Source organism: Montipora capricornis, chromosome 6 (assembly GCF_036669925.1).
Source record: "Montipora capricornis isolate CH-2021 chromosome 6, ASM3666992v2, whole genome shotgun sequence".
Classification (NCBI taxonomy): Eukaryota; Metazoa; Cnidaria; class Anthozoa; order Scleractinia; family Acroporidae; genus Montipora; species Montipora capricornis.
In genome coordinates this window covers 51,965,693-51,979,527 of record NC_090888.1, presented here as the reverse complement: position 1 = coordinate 51,979,527, position 13,835 = coordinate 51,965,693, and the positions used below count along the sequence as shown (strand labels likewise).

The window sequence follows — 13,835 nt, the reverse complement described above, 5'->3', positions numbered from 1 at the left end:
TCCCTATTGACTAAGAGGGTGCAGACAGATTCGTCATAAATCCCAGTTACGTAGCTGGGTGGCCAATGTGCCAATCGACCATAATTTGTAAATGGTTTGAACCCAGGAGTCATATCATTAAGTAAAGTACGATCGTCCGGGTGAGTGTAGTCCTGAGAAGGACTGTTTGAGATGAAATTGACTGACGTTTCGACAACCTGAGCGGAAGTCATCTTCAGAGTCAAGACCATAATTTGTAGTCAACAAAACATTATTCAACCCAGTTACGTAACAGGAAGACAAGGCCGCTGCGAGCAAGCACTGGTAGGTCTATTATATTAGCGAGTTTACGCACGCTACGTTTTTGAGCCGCGGACGGTAACCGGAAATGGAACATTTCGCATGGCAGGTCAGGACTGTCTCCCAGATCTTTTACCTAATAATCTATAATGGAGGAAAAATACTTAGAAATATAAAGGTGGTAGTGACAAGACAAGTTAACAGGGAAAACAGCTCACCTCTGGTTGCCGTCCGCGGCTCAAAAACGTCCCGTGCTTAAACTCGCCAATGGAACGTGTCGAATGCCCTTCACTAATCGGCGATTACATCAAGTAAATATTTCCCCTTTAGTCTCTCACGTAGTTAGGAGACACCCAGTTCGAATCCGAATTTGGGCTGCCTTCTCTGAAAAGTCTATCAACCGGGCAGTGGTTATCAGTTGCTTCTTGAGTGCCATGGGATATTGAAGACCCCTAGGGGCACCTCTCGACCAATGAGAAGCAAAATCAAAAGCTATCGACCACACAAGGACAACGAAAAACTCGGGTCTGGGTGAGAATCGAAACGCATGTTGTACCAACCGAGCTACCAGATCAAACGGGAGATGGCCATAGGAATTAGATACGTCATTTCTACTTCTGTTGCAATTCAAGCTTTGATGATCAGCATAAAACTCTTCCCTCCAAAACATGCAATGTCTCAAACAAAATATCACAATAGTTTGCCCATATATTTTGTGCACATGGCATTGCACAAGCAAGCCTGTTACAAGAACTCTCCAGATTGGGTTAGGGGAACCTCAGGGGAAGCTTCGATACGAAGGAATTCGGGCGCGCCCTAGCGAACTTCCTTCTTCCTGCACGCGTCAAAATTCCTTGGGGCAAATACCCCTTCCCCTTCGAAAGCCTTACCCGCTGCCAGAATTGGCTACTGAAACCCCTTTGGACACAGATAAATAATATTTAACAGAAACACTGAACCCACACAAACACTCCATAAAATTGCGACCTCTGTCGATCGATTAAAAATCAGGCTTGGAGAGACCTCCGTATTATCTGCGAGGCTTTCCGGTCAACATTCGATCAGATATAGATCAGATTTAGCGTGCGAAATGCGAAAATATATCTTCAGTTTTATCCAGAGGGCAATAGATCTTATTATCGCTAAAATCATTTTAAAAAATATTTTGTGACGACTTAAAGAAATTTAAGGGCTCCTGAAAGGCCGAACAAGTTTCTTTCAGGAGTTTCCGCCACCTCAGTGAATACCCGGGGGGGGGGGGTACTGGATATAACCCTGGGTGGGGAGGTGCGGCGCGGCCCCTCATACCCTGACCCTGTTTAAGCCAAATATCGCTGATTTTTCTACCCATTTTAAGACAGAATTCCGATTTTTGATACCCTGTTTAAGACATTTAACCCAGTTAAAGACAAAAATTGATAAATCGATACCCTGATTAAGACAAAAAATGATAAATTCGATACCCTGTTCAAGACAAAAATCCCGAAAAACATACCCTGGCTGGCCGCACGTCCCCATTAAGCCCTCCCCCCGGGAGTGAACAGCTCATGCCATTTTGCGACATAATAACTTCATTAAATAGTCTCACGTTCACAACCTCTTGATATCCGGACATCATAATTAAAAGAAACCCACATTTTACCGAATAGTTTACCATTGGAAAAATGCTCCAAATGAAGTATTATCCTCCAATTAGATTACTCTGTCCCAGGACTTGTGGTAGCATATAAAACATAAAAAAAAGTAAAAGAAGTCCCTGCAGGATTTGAACTCGAAACACCAACTTTGAGGGAACTGTTTTTATCCACTTAACCACTAAAGATCAACTGACTGATAAGTGTGCCGATTATTTACCAAAACTAATTAGTATATATGTAAAATCATGGCTGGGTAATGGTTAAGTCTAAGGCTTGACATTTAAATGGTTAGCGTTCTCTTGAAGTTTGGTAACCGACATTTTTCACTGTGTAAGCATGCTTCTTAGCGAGTGTTTATACAGGTTTACGGCGGCATTTGCAAAAGAAAAAAATATTTACATTAAAAAAAAAATTAATCCTCGCAGTTAGTGATGTGGCAGTCTAGTGGTTAAGTAAAGGGGTTATTAATCAAACATTCCCAGGTTCGAGTCCTACGAGTGAGGGGTTCGGCGTTTAAAAAAATATGCTCATTTCCCATGATCCCTATCAAGCTTTCAGTGTCCATGAACGATAATACTTCACTTGGCCATGGAGCAAATTGACAATTCAATTGAGGGAAAAAGACTTGGTTGTTACGTGCTAGTTACTTCACGCATATGCCCCAGGTAACTCGAAAGTATTGTTGCAGAGACACTGGTTCCGCGAAGTCCTCTCTTTTGCGCACAACGTTTGTTGAGGAACGAAAAAGATTCCTATTTGACAGAAAATTTTGCTTGCCCGTCAAATGTTTCCTCGTTTATACACAGCCAAAGCAAAAACGTTTCCACAACGATTGACAAGGTACATCATCACATTCCATGACCTCCGCGAATCTAAGTTTACCCAACGGTTATAAAGTAAGGCATAGCGACAATTGACTGGAACACCTTCCATGCCCACGCCAAAAACGACTTGATTGATCGCGCGGCTCGCGCGTATTCATAATTTTGGACTACTTGTGGTCTACAGAAGTGGTTTGGCGGGTGACAATAGACCATTTTCGAATTCTCACGACTGGACTGGATCTAGCATTAAATGGAGGCTAATGTGGGCAAATCTCTTCACACACAAATCAATTTGCTCACATTAGCCTCCATTTCATGTTAGATCCAGTCCAGCCGTGAGAATTCGAAAATGGTCTATTCGAAACGCGAGGAGCAGGACAAAGGCCGCCGTCCACCTAATCTCGTACCCAGATCTCTTACAAGAGATCTGGGTACGAGATTACCGTCCACCCACAATTCATTTAACAATGTCATTTGCTACACAAAGGAAGTCGCCTGTAAAATAACATGTATGCTTGGCTTTTCAAAACTTGAGTTTCTTGAACTGGGCTAACGCTTGTGTCACTGACGTGATACCATTGACCATCTGGTGCGGGCTCATGACGACATGTCGAATGAGGCTGCCTCCTTTCTGCGTTTCCAGTCCACATGTTCTGAATAAAATCTACTAATTCACTCATATCGGTAATGCTGTCGTACAGACCCTTGGCTGACGGTTCGCTGACCTTCACGTAAGCAGTGTAGTGTCCGCTGTTCATATTGCCGCTGTGATGAATAACACCGTACAACGAATACAGCACTCGACCTTCCGAATCGGCGCGTGTCTACAACAATGAAAGGTAAACGATACAAAAAGTTCGATGCACCTTTTTACACCTCCCTCATATTTATAAACAATAAAAAAGCGACACAGGCAATGGAAACAAAGTCTCTGAAAACTCAAATACAGAATTAGGATTTATTTACGGTCTGGACATACAAAATACTTATTGACTTTTACGCCTATTGATATCCATTGGAATACCAAGACAATTCCAGGTAAGAGAAAGGAAAGGCCGAGCTGCAACACCGGGAACTCCATGCCCTATTCTTTTCGACAAGTGGGTGGGATCTTTAACCTCACACAGAGATTATGAACATTGACGGGCTGTGAGACGGGACGTACGGTTTAAAGTCCTTATCCGAGAAGACTTGAAAGGCTGACCATTTGAGGATGTAATTACAAAGGCAGCACTTTCTCCTCAGTTATTTAAGACCCCGAGTGTTGGTCCAGCCAGCTGTAATGACCTCAGTCTGAGTCTCGGTTAATAAGTGGTATTTATTTTGCGTGAGTCAAATGAAATATTTGCCTGTCATTTGTACGAGGTCAGTAAACCATCTACCGCTCACATATTCTATCCGTATGCTAGTGTTTCTGTGCCGATCCGTTCACTTCCGACCTCCACAGAAATTTTTCTAAGTTTTCGTTTAAGTGTGAATACAATCTCGTACCCAGAGTCCTCGGGCTTTTTGGCCAGCGGGTGAGCGCCCGGAGAGACCCTGGGATAATCGACTCCATTTTCCCAGAAAACGTGGGTTCCGGTCTTATTACATATGCTTGAGTTTAAACGGAAGCAGAAAAGAGAAAACCGTAAACAGTAGAAATGGCGGGTTGAAAGTGTTCGAGAAACAAGAATTTTAGCCTTACACACAAAGAAACTGGAGAAATGATCATTGCCTTGCTATAAGAGCAAGTGAAGATGAAACCTCTGACGCTTTCGGTGAGTGTATTTTTAGTGTTTCAGCGTACATTCCATCGTTCAGAATGCAATGAGAATGCTATCGTGCAAGCAACACGATCGACAATTTTTTTGTGGAAACGACACAAATGTCCTCTTCTTCTACAACTTGATGTTTCCGTAATTCTGAATGGCTTCGACAAGACCTTATTCCACGGATGACTGATGTAATACTTTCCCACGGTACTTTTGCAACAGCAACAGTAATCACTTTTATCAGCGTGGGAAAATTCCCGTGCGGTATAAGACATAATTCAAACCTCGTCGTTTTAATTTTATTATTTTTGTAATTTATATATTTCTGAGGTAGAAAAAAATCAAACAGCACTGAAACTAGTTTTCGACTTTGAATCTCCCTCCAAATTCTGGGGCTTCCGAATTACTTACCGACTTCCTGTCGGACTGCCATTGTTACGCAAGCGGCCAATCAAAAATATAGTTCAAGTCGATTATCCCAGAGTCTCTCCGGGCGCTCAACTGCTGGCCAAGAAGCCTGAGGACTCTGGGTACGAGATTGGTGTGAATACTGTAAGCACTGACCGCAGCATCGATTATAGAGCAGACACAAAATGACCCACCCTTCCCCAAAAGGTATAGAAAAAGCCCTGCTAGTTCTACTCACCCTTCCGCTTCTGCTGCAAAACGGAGCCAAGTTTAGTTCCAGGGGAAACTCCACGTGTGTAGTGATTTTTCTCAGCGAGAATCGCGCCTGCTGGAAGCGTTTGAGATGAAGCGTGAGCACTGGTGGAGCAAGTGAGATCAGCAGCTGTTTAGTGGCAACTGTGTACACAGTGCGTATGGGTTCTTTTTGCTTTGCGGCCTCCGCACCTTTACATTCGTCTGAAAGAAAAAAATATCAAACTACACATATCAAGAGTACGAATCTGCTACCATGTTTGTCCTCATCAGCGTCAGAAAAGTGTCTTTTTTAAACCAAGTTTTGCGGGAGTATAAACAATAGAGCAAATCTGCTAACTCAATGTTGCACCCAATTTAAATCTCCCGGGGCTAAGATTCGTTGTGGTTGTATTTGCATTCTAATGAAGCATTCACATTTAAATGATATGGAAATACCTGTACCAAAACTTTTTATTCCCACGGGTTTGAATTGGGTACAACATTGAGTTAGCCGATGTGGTCTACTGTCTATTTTCCCGCAAAACTTGGTTTAAGAATTCACACTTTTCTGACGCTGATGGGGACTAGGCCAGTTTGAGGAAATCTTACTGTTGGGTGATGGATTCTTCGTTTAGTTTAACTAAGCTCAAAGATTCAGTGCCCAAGAGCAAACAAACCCGAAGCGATCATAGCTTGGCCATAATTTAAAATTTCATTGCAATGATATAGCGGTTTTCAATTGAGTGTCGTAAGTAATTAGCAAATTGCTCAAGTTTTGCATTACTTCACTCAGTGATTGATTCACCACTTTTTCAACCAATCAGAAGTGAAACCAAAACCAATCGTGGCTCGCGCGTGCACATTTTCCCACGCTTTGTGTCGGCTACGCGTAATTACTTCGAGGTTTGATTGGTTTACTGGATTGTCTCCGTGCTTTTTGACTGGCCAAAGTAACTACTTTGGTTTTGGTTTTACGAAACACGATTGAAACTCGCTTTATTCAACTAATTCTCCACTTGAACAAATCTCATGATACATCTCTTTTACTCACCCAAAAATTTGCATAGACATTGTTTTCGATTTCTCTTGGGACATCTTCGTGTCCCAGAAGAAATTGCAAACAATGATTATGCAATTTTTTTGAGGTGGGTGGAGAGGGGGGTAAAGGAGGTGTATTATGGGATGTGTGCAAGTGGACGTGTCCACGTGCAAATTAGCCTACCCAGCCTCATTTTAGAGCAAGAATTCTTTTCAATTCACTGTATGGTATCGAGGCTTGGTAGGCCAATTTGCACTTCGACAAAAGAATTATAAATTGGCCGCCATTTATGAATAAGGTCTATACAGAAAAGCAAAAAGACTGTTTCATATTTATGACTTTTCTTTGTGTCGGATTTACTGTAAAATAACAAGAAACGTTGCGGGGTTTTCTATTAGCTCAGGCCCCAGTTGTTCAAAAGGTGGATAGCGCTATCCACCGGATAAATCAATATCCAACACATAGCGCAATTGCCTTCGCTAGGACGTATCCACGGGACAGTGATTTATCCGGCGGATAGCGCTATCCATCTTCCAAACAACTGGCCCCAAGCTCCAGTTGTTCAAAAGGTGGACTGCGCTATCCATCGTCTGGACAACTGGGGCCAGATGGATAAGGCTTTCTTAATGGCTAGAAAGTGAGCGAATATTCGGCAGACTGCAGAGATTCCAGTTGTTCCTTCAGATCCTCCAAAAATTAAGCATTTGCTTACCTTCCTGACTAGCGCCTTCCTTATTTCTCTCGCCCGCAGTCGTGCTTGATCCCTTCTTGTTCCTACACCCCTGCGCTCTTTGCGCTCTTTTGCTGCATTCTTCGCAAGCAAACTTGTTGCTACCATCTAGCAACTCTGACGCGCAAAAGTAGCTCAAAGACGACATGACAGAACACTCCCCTGGAGAGGGGTGGTAGGTCGGTTGTCGTGTCAGCATTCTTTCGTCTCTGGGTTGACATTCATATTCCTCGTCCGAACCAGTTTCAGATACATCTTCACAACTTTCTCCGTTTTCTACTTCCTCTGTTTCACTTCTTGCGAAATGATCGGGACGAGTTTGCTTGATATCGATCTCTGTGTCTTGAACATTTTGATCGTTATTCAAGATCTCTGTGACACTATCGTTTGCCATTGATTCGGTTTCATCTTTCAAACCATTTAGAGAAATGTTTGTTGTGCTACTTCCTGGTGAGTTTGTCCCGTTATCAAGTGCCTCCAAATTTTCTGAGTTCCCGCCAGGCAAATTCGCCCTACAAGCCAAATCTTCATCCTTTCCTTCTTTACAACTTTCAGCCAGTTCCGTACTCAAATTATTCGCACAATCCAACAACGAAGGCGCATCTTTGATAGCTTTTAATGCAAAATCCACTGAAGAATTAGTTGGAGAACTTTGCGCGTTGGAATCGCCCTTTCTCGTATCGGCAACTAATTCTTTAACAGGCTCCAAAGTCACGCGAGAACTTGACAAAACACTGTTCAATTCAACAGCATCTTTTTCTCCAGGTTCCCGGTCAAAACACTGCTTTCGGTTTTGTTCTTCGAAATAGCCCGTTTGTTCCTTGACGTTCACAATAGGGTTACATCCGGACGGTTCTTCTGCATTTGTCTTCACGTTCAAGGAATTGGGTTCTTCTGCATTTGTCTCCACGTCCAAGGAATTAAGCTGCGACGAGACAATTAGTCTTTTAGTTTCATTATTCAGCATGTCAATCGATGAACTTTCGCTGTCCGCATCCGCAGAATCTGGCCCAAATGCGCGCTTTCCAGTGTTCAAAATATCGGAACTACAATCTTCATTATTACTTCGAGAATTTGATGAGCTGCTCTTGTCATTCTTATCCTTTACGAACGCATCATCACCAGGATTTGCGTCACACCCTTGATAAGCATCATTCAGTGATACTGCACTTTCGTTACTCAAACTGAGTTCTTGTTCCTCTCCACTGCCGTACAAACCAGACAAGTTGATATCGTCGAGTTCATCGTCTTCTGCATCTGACACATTCTGTTTTTGCTCATCTTCGACTTCGTCGGCTTCTTTTTCCCTTTCTTCAGCGTCAACGCCATCGTTGTATTTGTTGCTGTTATCTACAGATTCCTGGGATTCCTTTCCTTTCCCTCTCTTTCCTCGGGTATTTTTCGCCTTTTTCTGTAAAAAAAACAAAACATTGAATTATTTATGATTGTCAAACAATCAGGATAGTACGCGCACGCTCATTGGTCAATAGCTGTGTTTAGATGAAAGTATGTAAAGACGGCTGTGACATCACACGATTTTTAATTGGTTATGTATTGTCAGACGCGCTCTTTGGTTGGCTGGTAGGAACTATGAGCGTGTATCAGGAAAAAAACACACCCAGTATTTTCCATCATTTGTCCAAATGCTTTTGAGAAATATTTTATAAGGTTTTTAAAGGCTTCATTGAGCAATTTCACACCATCACGAAATGTAGCAGCAACTTTAATTGCCTCGTTAAAGAAATGTTGTACATTCGCATGCGCAAACCAACATTGAACGTGTAAACGGATTCCATCCGCTCCAAGGTCTTTGTTTAGGACGTTTATTGTAATTTATGCTCATCTTGTACCTTTCCTTATTTGCATGCTATTTAACTAGTCTCTTGATAATGGAGTCATGATGACGCCGAAACGTCGAGCAGCCATAAAGCTTTCCTGGTTTTTTTATATGGGTAAAACAAAGCCATTAAATAATTAACTGACTTATCGCAATAATGAAACCACGAAGGAATGAAGGAGGGAGGCAGAACGAAAGTGAACGAGGAAGAGAAAAAGAAAATGATGGAGCGAAGGAAAGGGAAGGGAAGGGAATGGAAGGAGTGAAGAAGAAAGAAAAGAAGGGTAGAAAGGTAAGGGGAATGCGAAGAAGGAGGAAAGAAACAAAGGAAAGAGAGCCGGACAAGAGAGGAAAAGGAAAGGGAGTAAAGAAGGAAAGCGGAGGGGAGTAAAGGAATTGAAGGATGGAAGGGAAAGTGGAAATGGTGGAAACACAAATGAAACAACATACTCACGCACGAAACACTCAACAAATGAACAAACTCGTGAAGGAATTTAAATGCGTGTTGGAGCGATAGACCACACCAACCAGCCAAATTCAACGATACGAGGCCAACAACTAAACGAATGATCGGATAAACGAGAACGTGAGGATAAACAAGAAAATTCAAGTCTTTTGCAAAGACCCCGTAATTGCATACCTTTTGGGCCCTCCTGGCTGCCTTTAGCTGATGTTTGCTGGGTGTGCTACATTGCTTGCCTTCCACGACAGCTTCTGTGTCGTCAGATTTTGAACTTGTTGACTCGCCGTTGTTTTTAGGGGCCTTTGCGGATGCCCGATTTTGTTTCCCGTTGCTGAACGACTTGAAGTTCCAAGGTTCCTAGAAATAAATATGAAATCCGGTGTTGTAGAATTTGTTTAACAATCAAACGAGCAAATCACAACGCAAAGAAAATCTATGAAGATGAGGCTTTGCGCGAGAAAACGCGCGCGAGTATATGTCGTGACTGAAAACAAATTTGTAGTTCCTAAAGAAACTGTGGTGCTGCGTCGGTGGGAGAGTGATTCAGGAAAAGTTTGGTTTTATCAAACGTGTTGATCAAGGTCGAATTACCACCGTGAACGAGTTGGAAAGCTGACGTTTCGAGCGTTAGCCCTTGGTCAGAGCGAATGGAGGAATTGTGGGTGTTGTTTGTTTTTATGCGGGTGTGAAGGATCTTTGCCATTGGTGGAAATATGGTAACATGAATTTGTGAATAAATTAATGGAATGAGAGGCGTTCATTGATTCCGTGAGGATAAAGTATACCTAGTTGAAGAATTTTCGTTCCAGATTCTTGCAGCTTTCTGTGTTCCCGTGGTGTAAGGATAGGCCATAAATTGTCATGTTGTGGTGGGAGTGATTAGGAAGATTAAAATGGCACGCAACTGGTTTTGATGCATCTGTGTCGTTTTTTTCTACATCTCGTAGATGTTCGCGAAAGCAGTCCGCCAATCTTCTCCCTGCTTCGCAATATAAGTCTTCTTACATAGTGTGCAGGTTATGCACATCATTATTCCCATAATCGTTCACGGTGGTTTAGTTTTTTCCTCCGAATGGCTTAGAATGCGGGGCGAGAAAAAAAAAGGGTTAGTTTCTAAGAAGACTGTGGCGCTGCATCACAGGAGAGTAAGGTAAGCGCTTTCCGACCCGCCGGAGCTTATCCCCGGTTTCTTTAGCAATAAGCGACTAGGAGTATTTTCAACTCCCCCCTGGATAGGATGCTAGTCCATCGCCGGTAGCCATTTATACACCTGGGTGAGGAGAGGCACCGTGGGAGTAAAGTGCCTTGCCCAAGAACACAACGCAATGTCCCCGGCCAGGACCCGAACCCGGACCAGTTCATCCGGAGTCGAGAACACTAACCACGAGGCCACCGCGCCTCCCACATATCGCTGGGGAGTGAAACACGAAAAGTTGGTTTTATCAAGGTAACATTTTGTGAGCTGACGTTTAGTTCTGACGACGGACTCGAAACGTCAGCTCCCAAAATCTTATTGTTAGTAGTGGTAGTGGTAGTGGTAGTGGTAGTGGCAGTGGCAGTGGTAGTGGTAGTGGTAGTGGTAGTGGTAGTGGTAATGGTAGTGGTAGTGGTAGTGGTAGTATTGTAACGAAAAGGCAGCACTGTACTGTTACAGGGTTTATTCCGGTAAACGGCAACTTATCTCTTGTACAAGACTGTCTCTTGCTCACCCAGTCTCACCGTGAATACTTCCTCCTCTTACACCAACATAACGCTAACTCAACGCCACTTAACTGTCCATTCAGTCTAGCTCGCACCCATTTCACTAAGCGTTTCGTGACATTATGGTTAATTTACCTTTATCGACTCGTGCGACAAAACCAGATTTTCGTGATGCAAAACAAAGGCAATCACCAAAATACTCTCCAGGCTTGTATATAAAAAAACGACCCAAGCCATACCTGCTTAGGTGCCATTAGTGGCAAGGACAAATCCAAAAATGTTTCGTCTACTTTAAATTCCTGTGGACAAAAGTGCAAAAAATGTACCTGAGTACTGAGGGAGACTTGCTGTTTGCCGTTTGCCGTAAGCGCGATGGCTAGAATTTTTTCATTACTGTGGCTCTGATTCATTTTGACTGTTCGGAAAAGTGGGTTGGGTACCCTGTGGGAATGTCATATCCTCCACACTTCTGACGCTAGCGAGGTTGGCGGGAAAACGAGCCAGTTTATCGTCAAACAGCTCAAGGGGATGTTTCTACGGAACACTCGATGGTTTGTAGCTGGGGGAGGAACGCGTGACGAAGCCCTGAGGACGTATGCGTGGGAGACTAGACGCTGTGTTGCCCGGTAAGGTTTTCGCTGTTTCAACGCGTCTTCAGTGTTGTTTAAAAATTCAGTGAAATATTGCTCGTAAAAGTGTCCCAACAATTATGACAAGCATTGTAGTTAACGTCAACGTTGGCTTTGTATCACGTCATCAGCAGCCATACGTCTTGAACGAAGAACTCCGCCCAAAATGTATGATGAAATTTCCCTTTCCCCAAAAAATCAAAGAGCTTTTTTTAGATTTAACCTAATTTCTCTTCTCTTATCTTTATATATCAACTGCAGGGCTTCATTTGAGACATTTTAATGCAAGTGCCATTTCGTCTTATCATATAAAAGCATGAAAACTCTCTTGTTCCAAATCATCTTTCTCCCACTGAGAAGTACCTAATATCTACCTAATTGACAATTTTGTAACTTTTTTCAACAAATACTAGTGAGCAGCACACAGCAACAGATCTTGTCAACTAGCTTTTATTTCTCCGACCGGTTTCGTCTGATTACGCAGATTTCATCACGGAGTTTGAACAAGATGGTCAAAAGGAACTTATTTTATACCTCATCTACAAAGTACAAATCACGTTCCAGCAAGGGTGTGAACAGCGAAAAACACCTACACAACAGTACGTGCAGGATATGACTAAAATCCTGCATGACGCTGAGAATTGTCATTTTGGGGCTCACGGATTTAACGTTAAATCCGTGAGCCCCAATAGGCCAGTTCGGTATTCTAACGGTTGCCTTGGACCGATCATGAAATGGAGGCTAATGCAGGGGATTCTATCACACATACAAATTATTTCCCCTGCATTAGCCTCCATTTCATGCCATAGACCAATTCGGCTAACTCAATGTTGTACCCAATTCAAATCTCTCGGGGTTAAGATTCTTTGTGTGTTGAATTTGCATGACAATGAAGCATTCACATTTAAATGAGATGGAAATACTTGGAACAAAACGTTTTATTCCCAAAAGATTTGAAATGGGTACAACATTGAGTTAGCCGAATTGGTCTATTGTAGATCCAGTCTAACCGTTAAAATACAAAACTAGCCTATTGAGAAGTACCTAGTATTTGTACCTAATAGGAAAGAAATGAAGTAAAGATTCTTTGATTGTTAGCGAAACGCAAAATTCAGCCCGATGTTTGCCGTAACCACAATGCTAAATCTCACGATTGCCTCTGCTTTTTTTCCCTTAATTGGAGATTTGCATTAAAATGGTACTTGCCCTAACTCCCCTTCGCTCAATAGGTATATTTACTTTGCGTAAAGTTTATTTCGAATTGATAGTATTGCGTTTCTAGGTTTCTGATTGGTTCACTCAATCTCCCTTATTAGCTCATACACCGTATGACCTAATATGGAATCTGATTGCGTCAAGTGTTGCTAAGCTGGAAACTGATTGGCTACATGTACAAATTCCAAGTGTCCAAGAATTGAAATTTAACGAAAATTTCATGAAACATTTATTCCATTCGCAGTTATTGGATATGAGATCGTTATAGCTAACTCGGCGCTACGCGCCTCGTTGGGTATTTACAATCTCATATCCAACGCACGCTCAAGGTATTTATTAAAGACCAGCCACGGAGTTATTAAACAACTAAAATAATAGATCGACAGTAAACTAACCTTTCGGCATTGACGACAAGTTACAATGCTTACGAGTCTGCCGGCAAACACACTGTCAATCATTGGAGCTTCTGCGCATGTACCGTACTCTGTTCGAAGACAGACGGATAAAGGATAAGACACACGCGGCTTCAAAATATAAATGCGGATAATGCGTTTTGACTTTGTATATCATGGAGGAAAAGAATTCGGCAGAGGGCCTTTTAGATCAAAAATATATACAGTATATCTGAATAAAAATTTGAAAATAACTTGTACAACACGTACAGCATTACCAAAATTGCCATAAATGACAGTCATTGATTGCCCTGGTCCAAAACAGGAAACAGGGAAGCTACGCTTACTCTATAATCTGTTTCTTACTCTCTTTTTTATTGTTTTTGCTACCGGTAATGCGTTTTGCTCAATTAAATAAGCACCCCTTCTCAAATAAGGCCACATCCAAGTCTCCCGTCAAACGTCCTTCCTCCGCCTCTACCTCACCCCTTCACCCTACACGGCTAACTGGAGGATTTATGGTATGTGATGGAATTTATGGAAACGTGAGTGAGGGTGAGTGAGGTTCGAGACATTTGACGTTGTTCGGATAATTTCTTCCGTTATAACGAACAAATTTGTTCATTTCCTTCTCGAAATCATACTTTTAAATATGCTGTAAGTGTCAGCAAAAGTAGCAGTCGAGTGCAAAAG

At 42.4% G+C, this 13,835-nt stretch overlaps 1 protein-coding gene across 2 annotated transcripts in view; it reads right to left on the bottom strand.

Annotated features, from left to right (window-relative positions):
- Window positions 1-1,389: 1,389 nt before the first annotated feature.
- The window catches only part of LOC138052428 (ubiquitin carboxyl-terminal hydrolase 16-like), a 27,600-nt gene continuing 15,154 nt past the window's right edge, over window positions 1,390-13,835 (bottom strand). For both annotated transcript variants that reach the window (XM_068898923.1, XM_068898924.1), the window contains 6 exons: window positions 13,146-13,234; window positions 11,146-11,205; window positions 9,383-9,562; window positions 6,888-8,316; window positions 5,141-5,358; window positions 1,390-3,564 (listed from right to left, as the gene is read on the bottom strand). In XM_068898923.1, coding sequence (XP_068755024.1) covers window positions 3,211-3,564; window positions 5,141-5,358; window positions 6,888-8,316; window positions 9,383-9,562; window positions 11,146-11,205; window positions 13,146-13,234 — 2,330 coding nt within the window. In that variant the 3' untranslated portion in view covers window positions 1,390-3,210. The remainder of the gene's footprint in view (window positions 3,565-5,140; window positions 5,359-6,887; window positions 8,317-9,382; window positions 9,563-11,145; window positions 11,206-13,145; window positions 13,235-13,835) is intronic.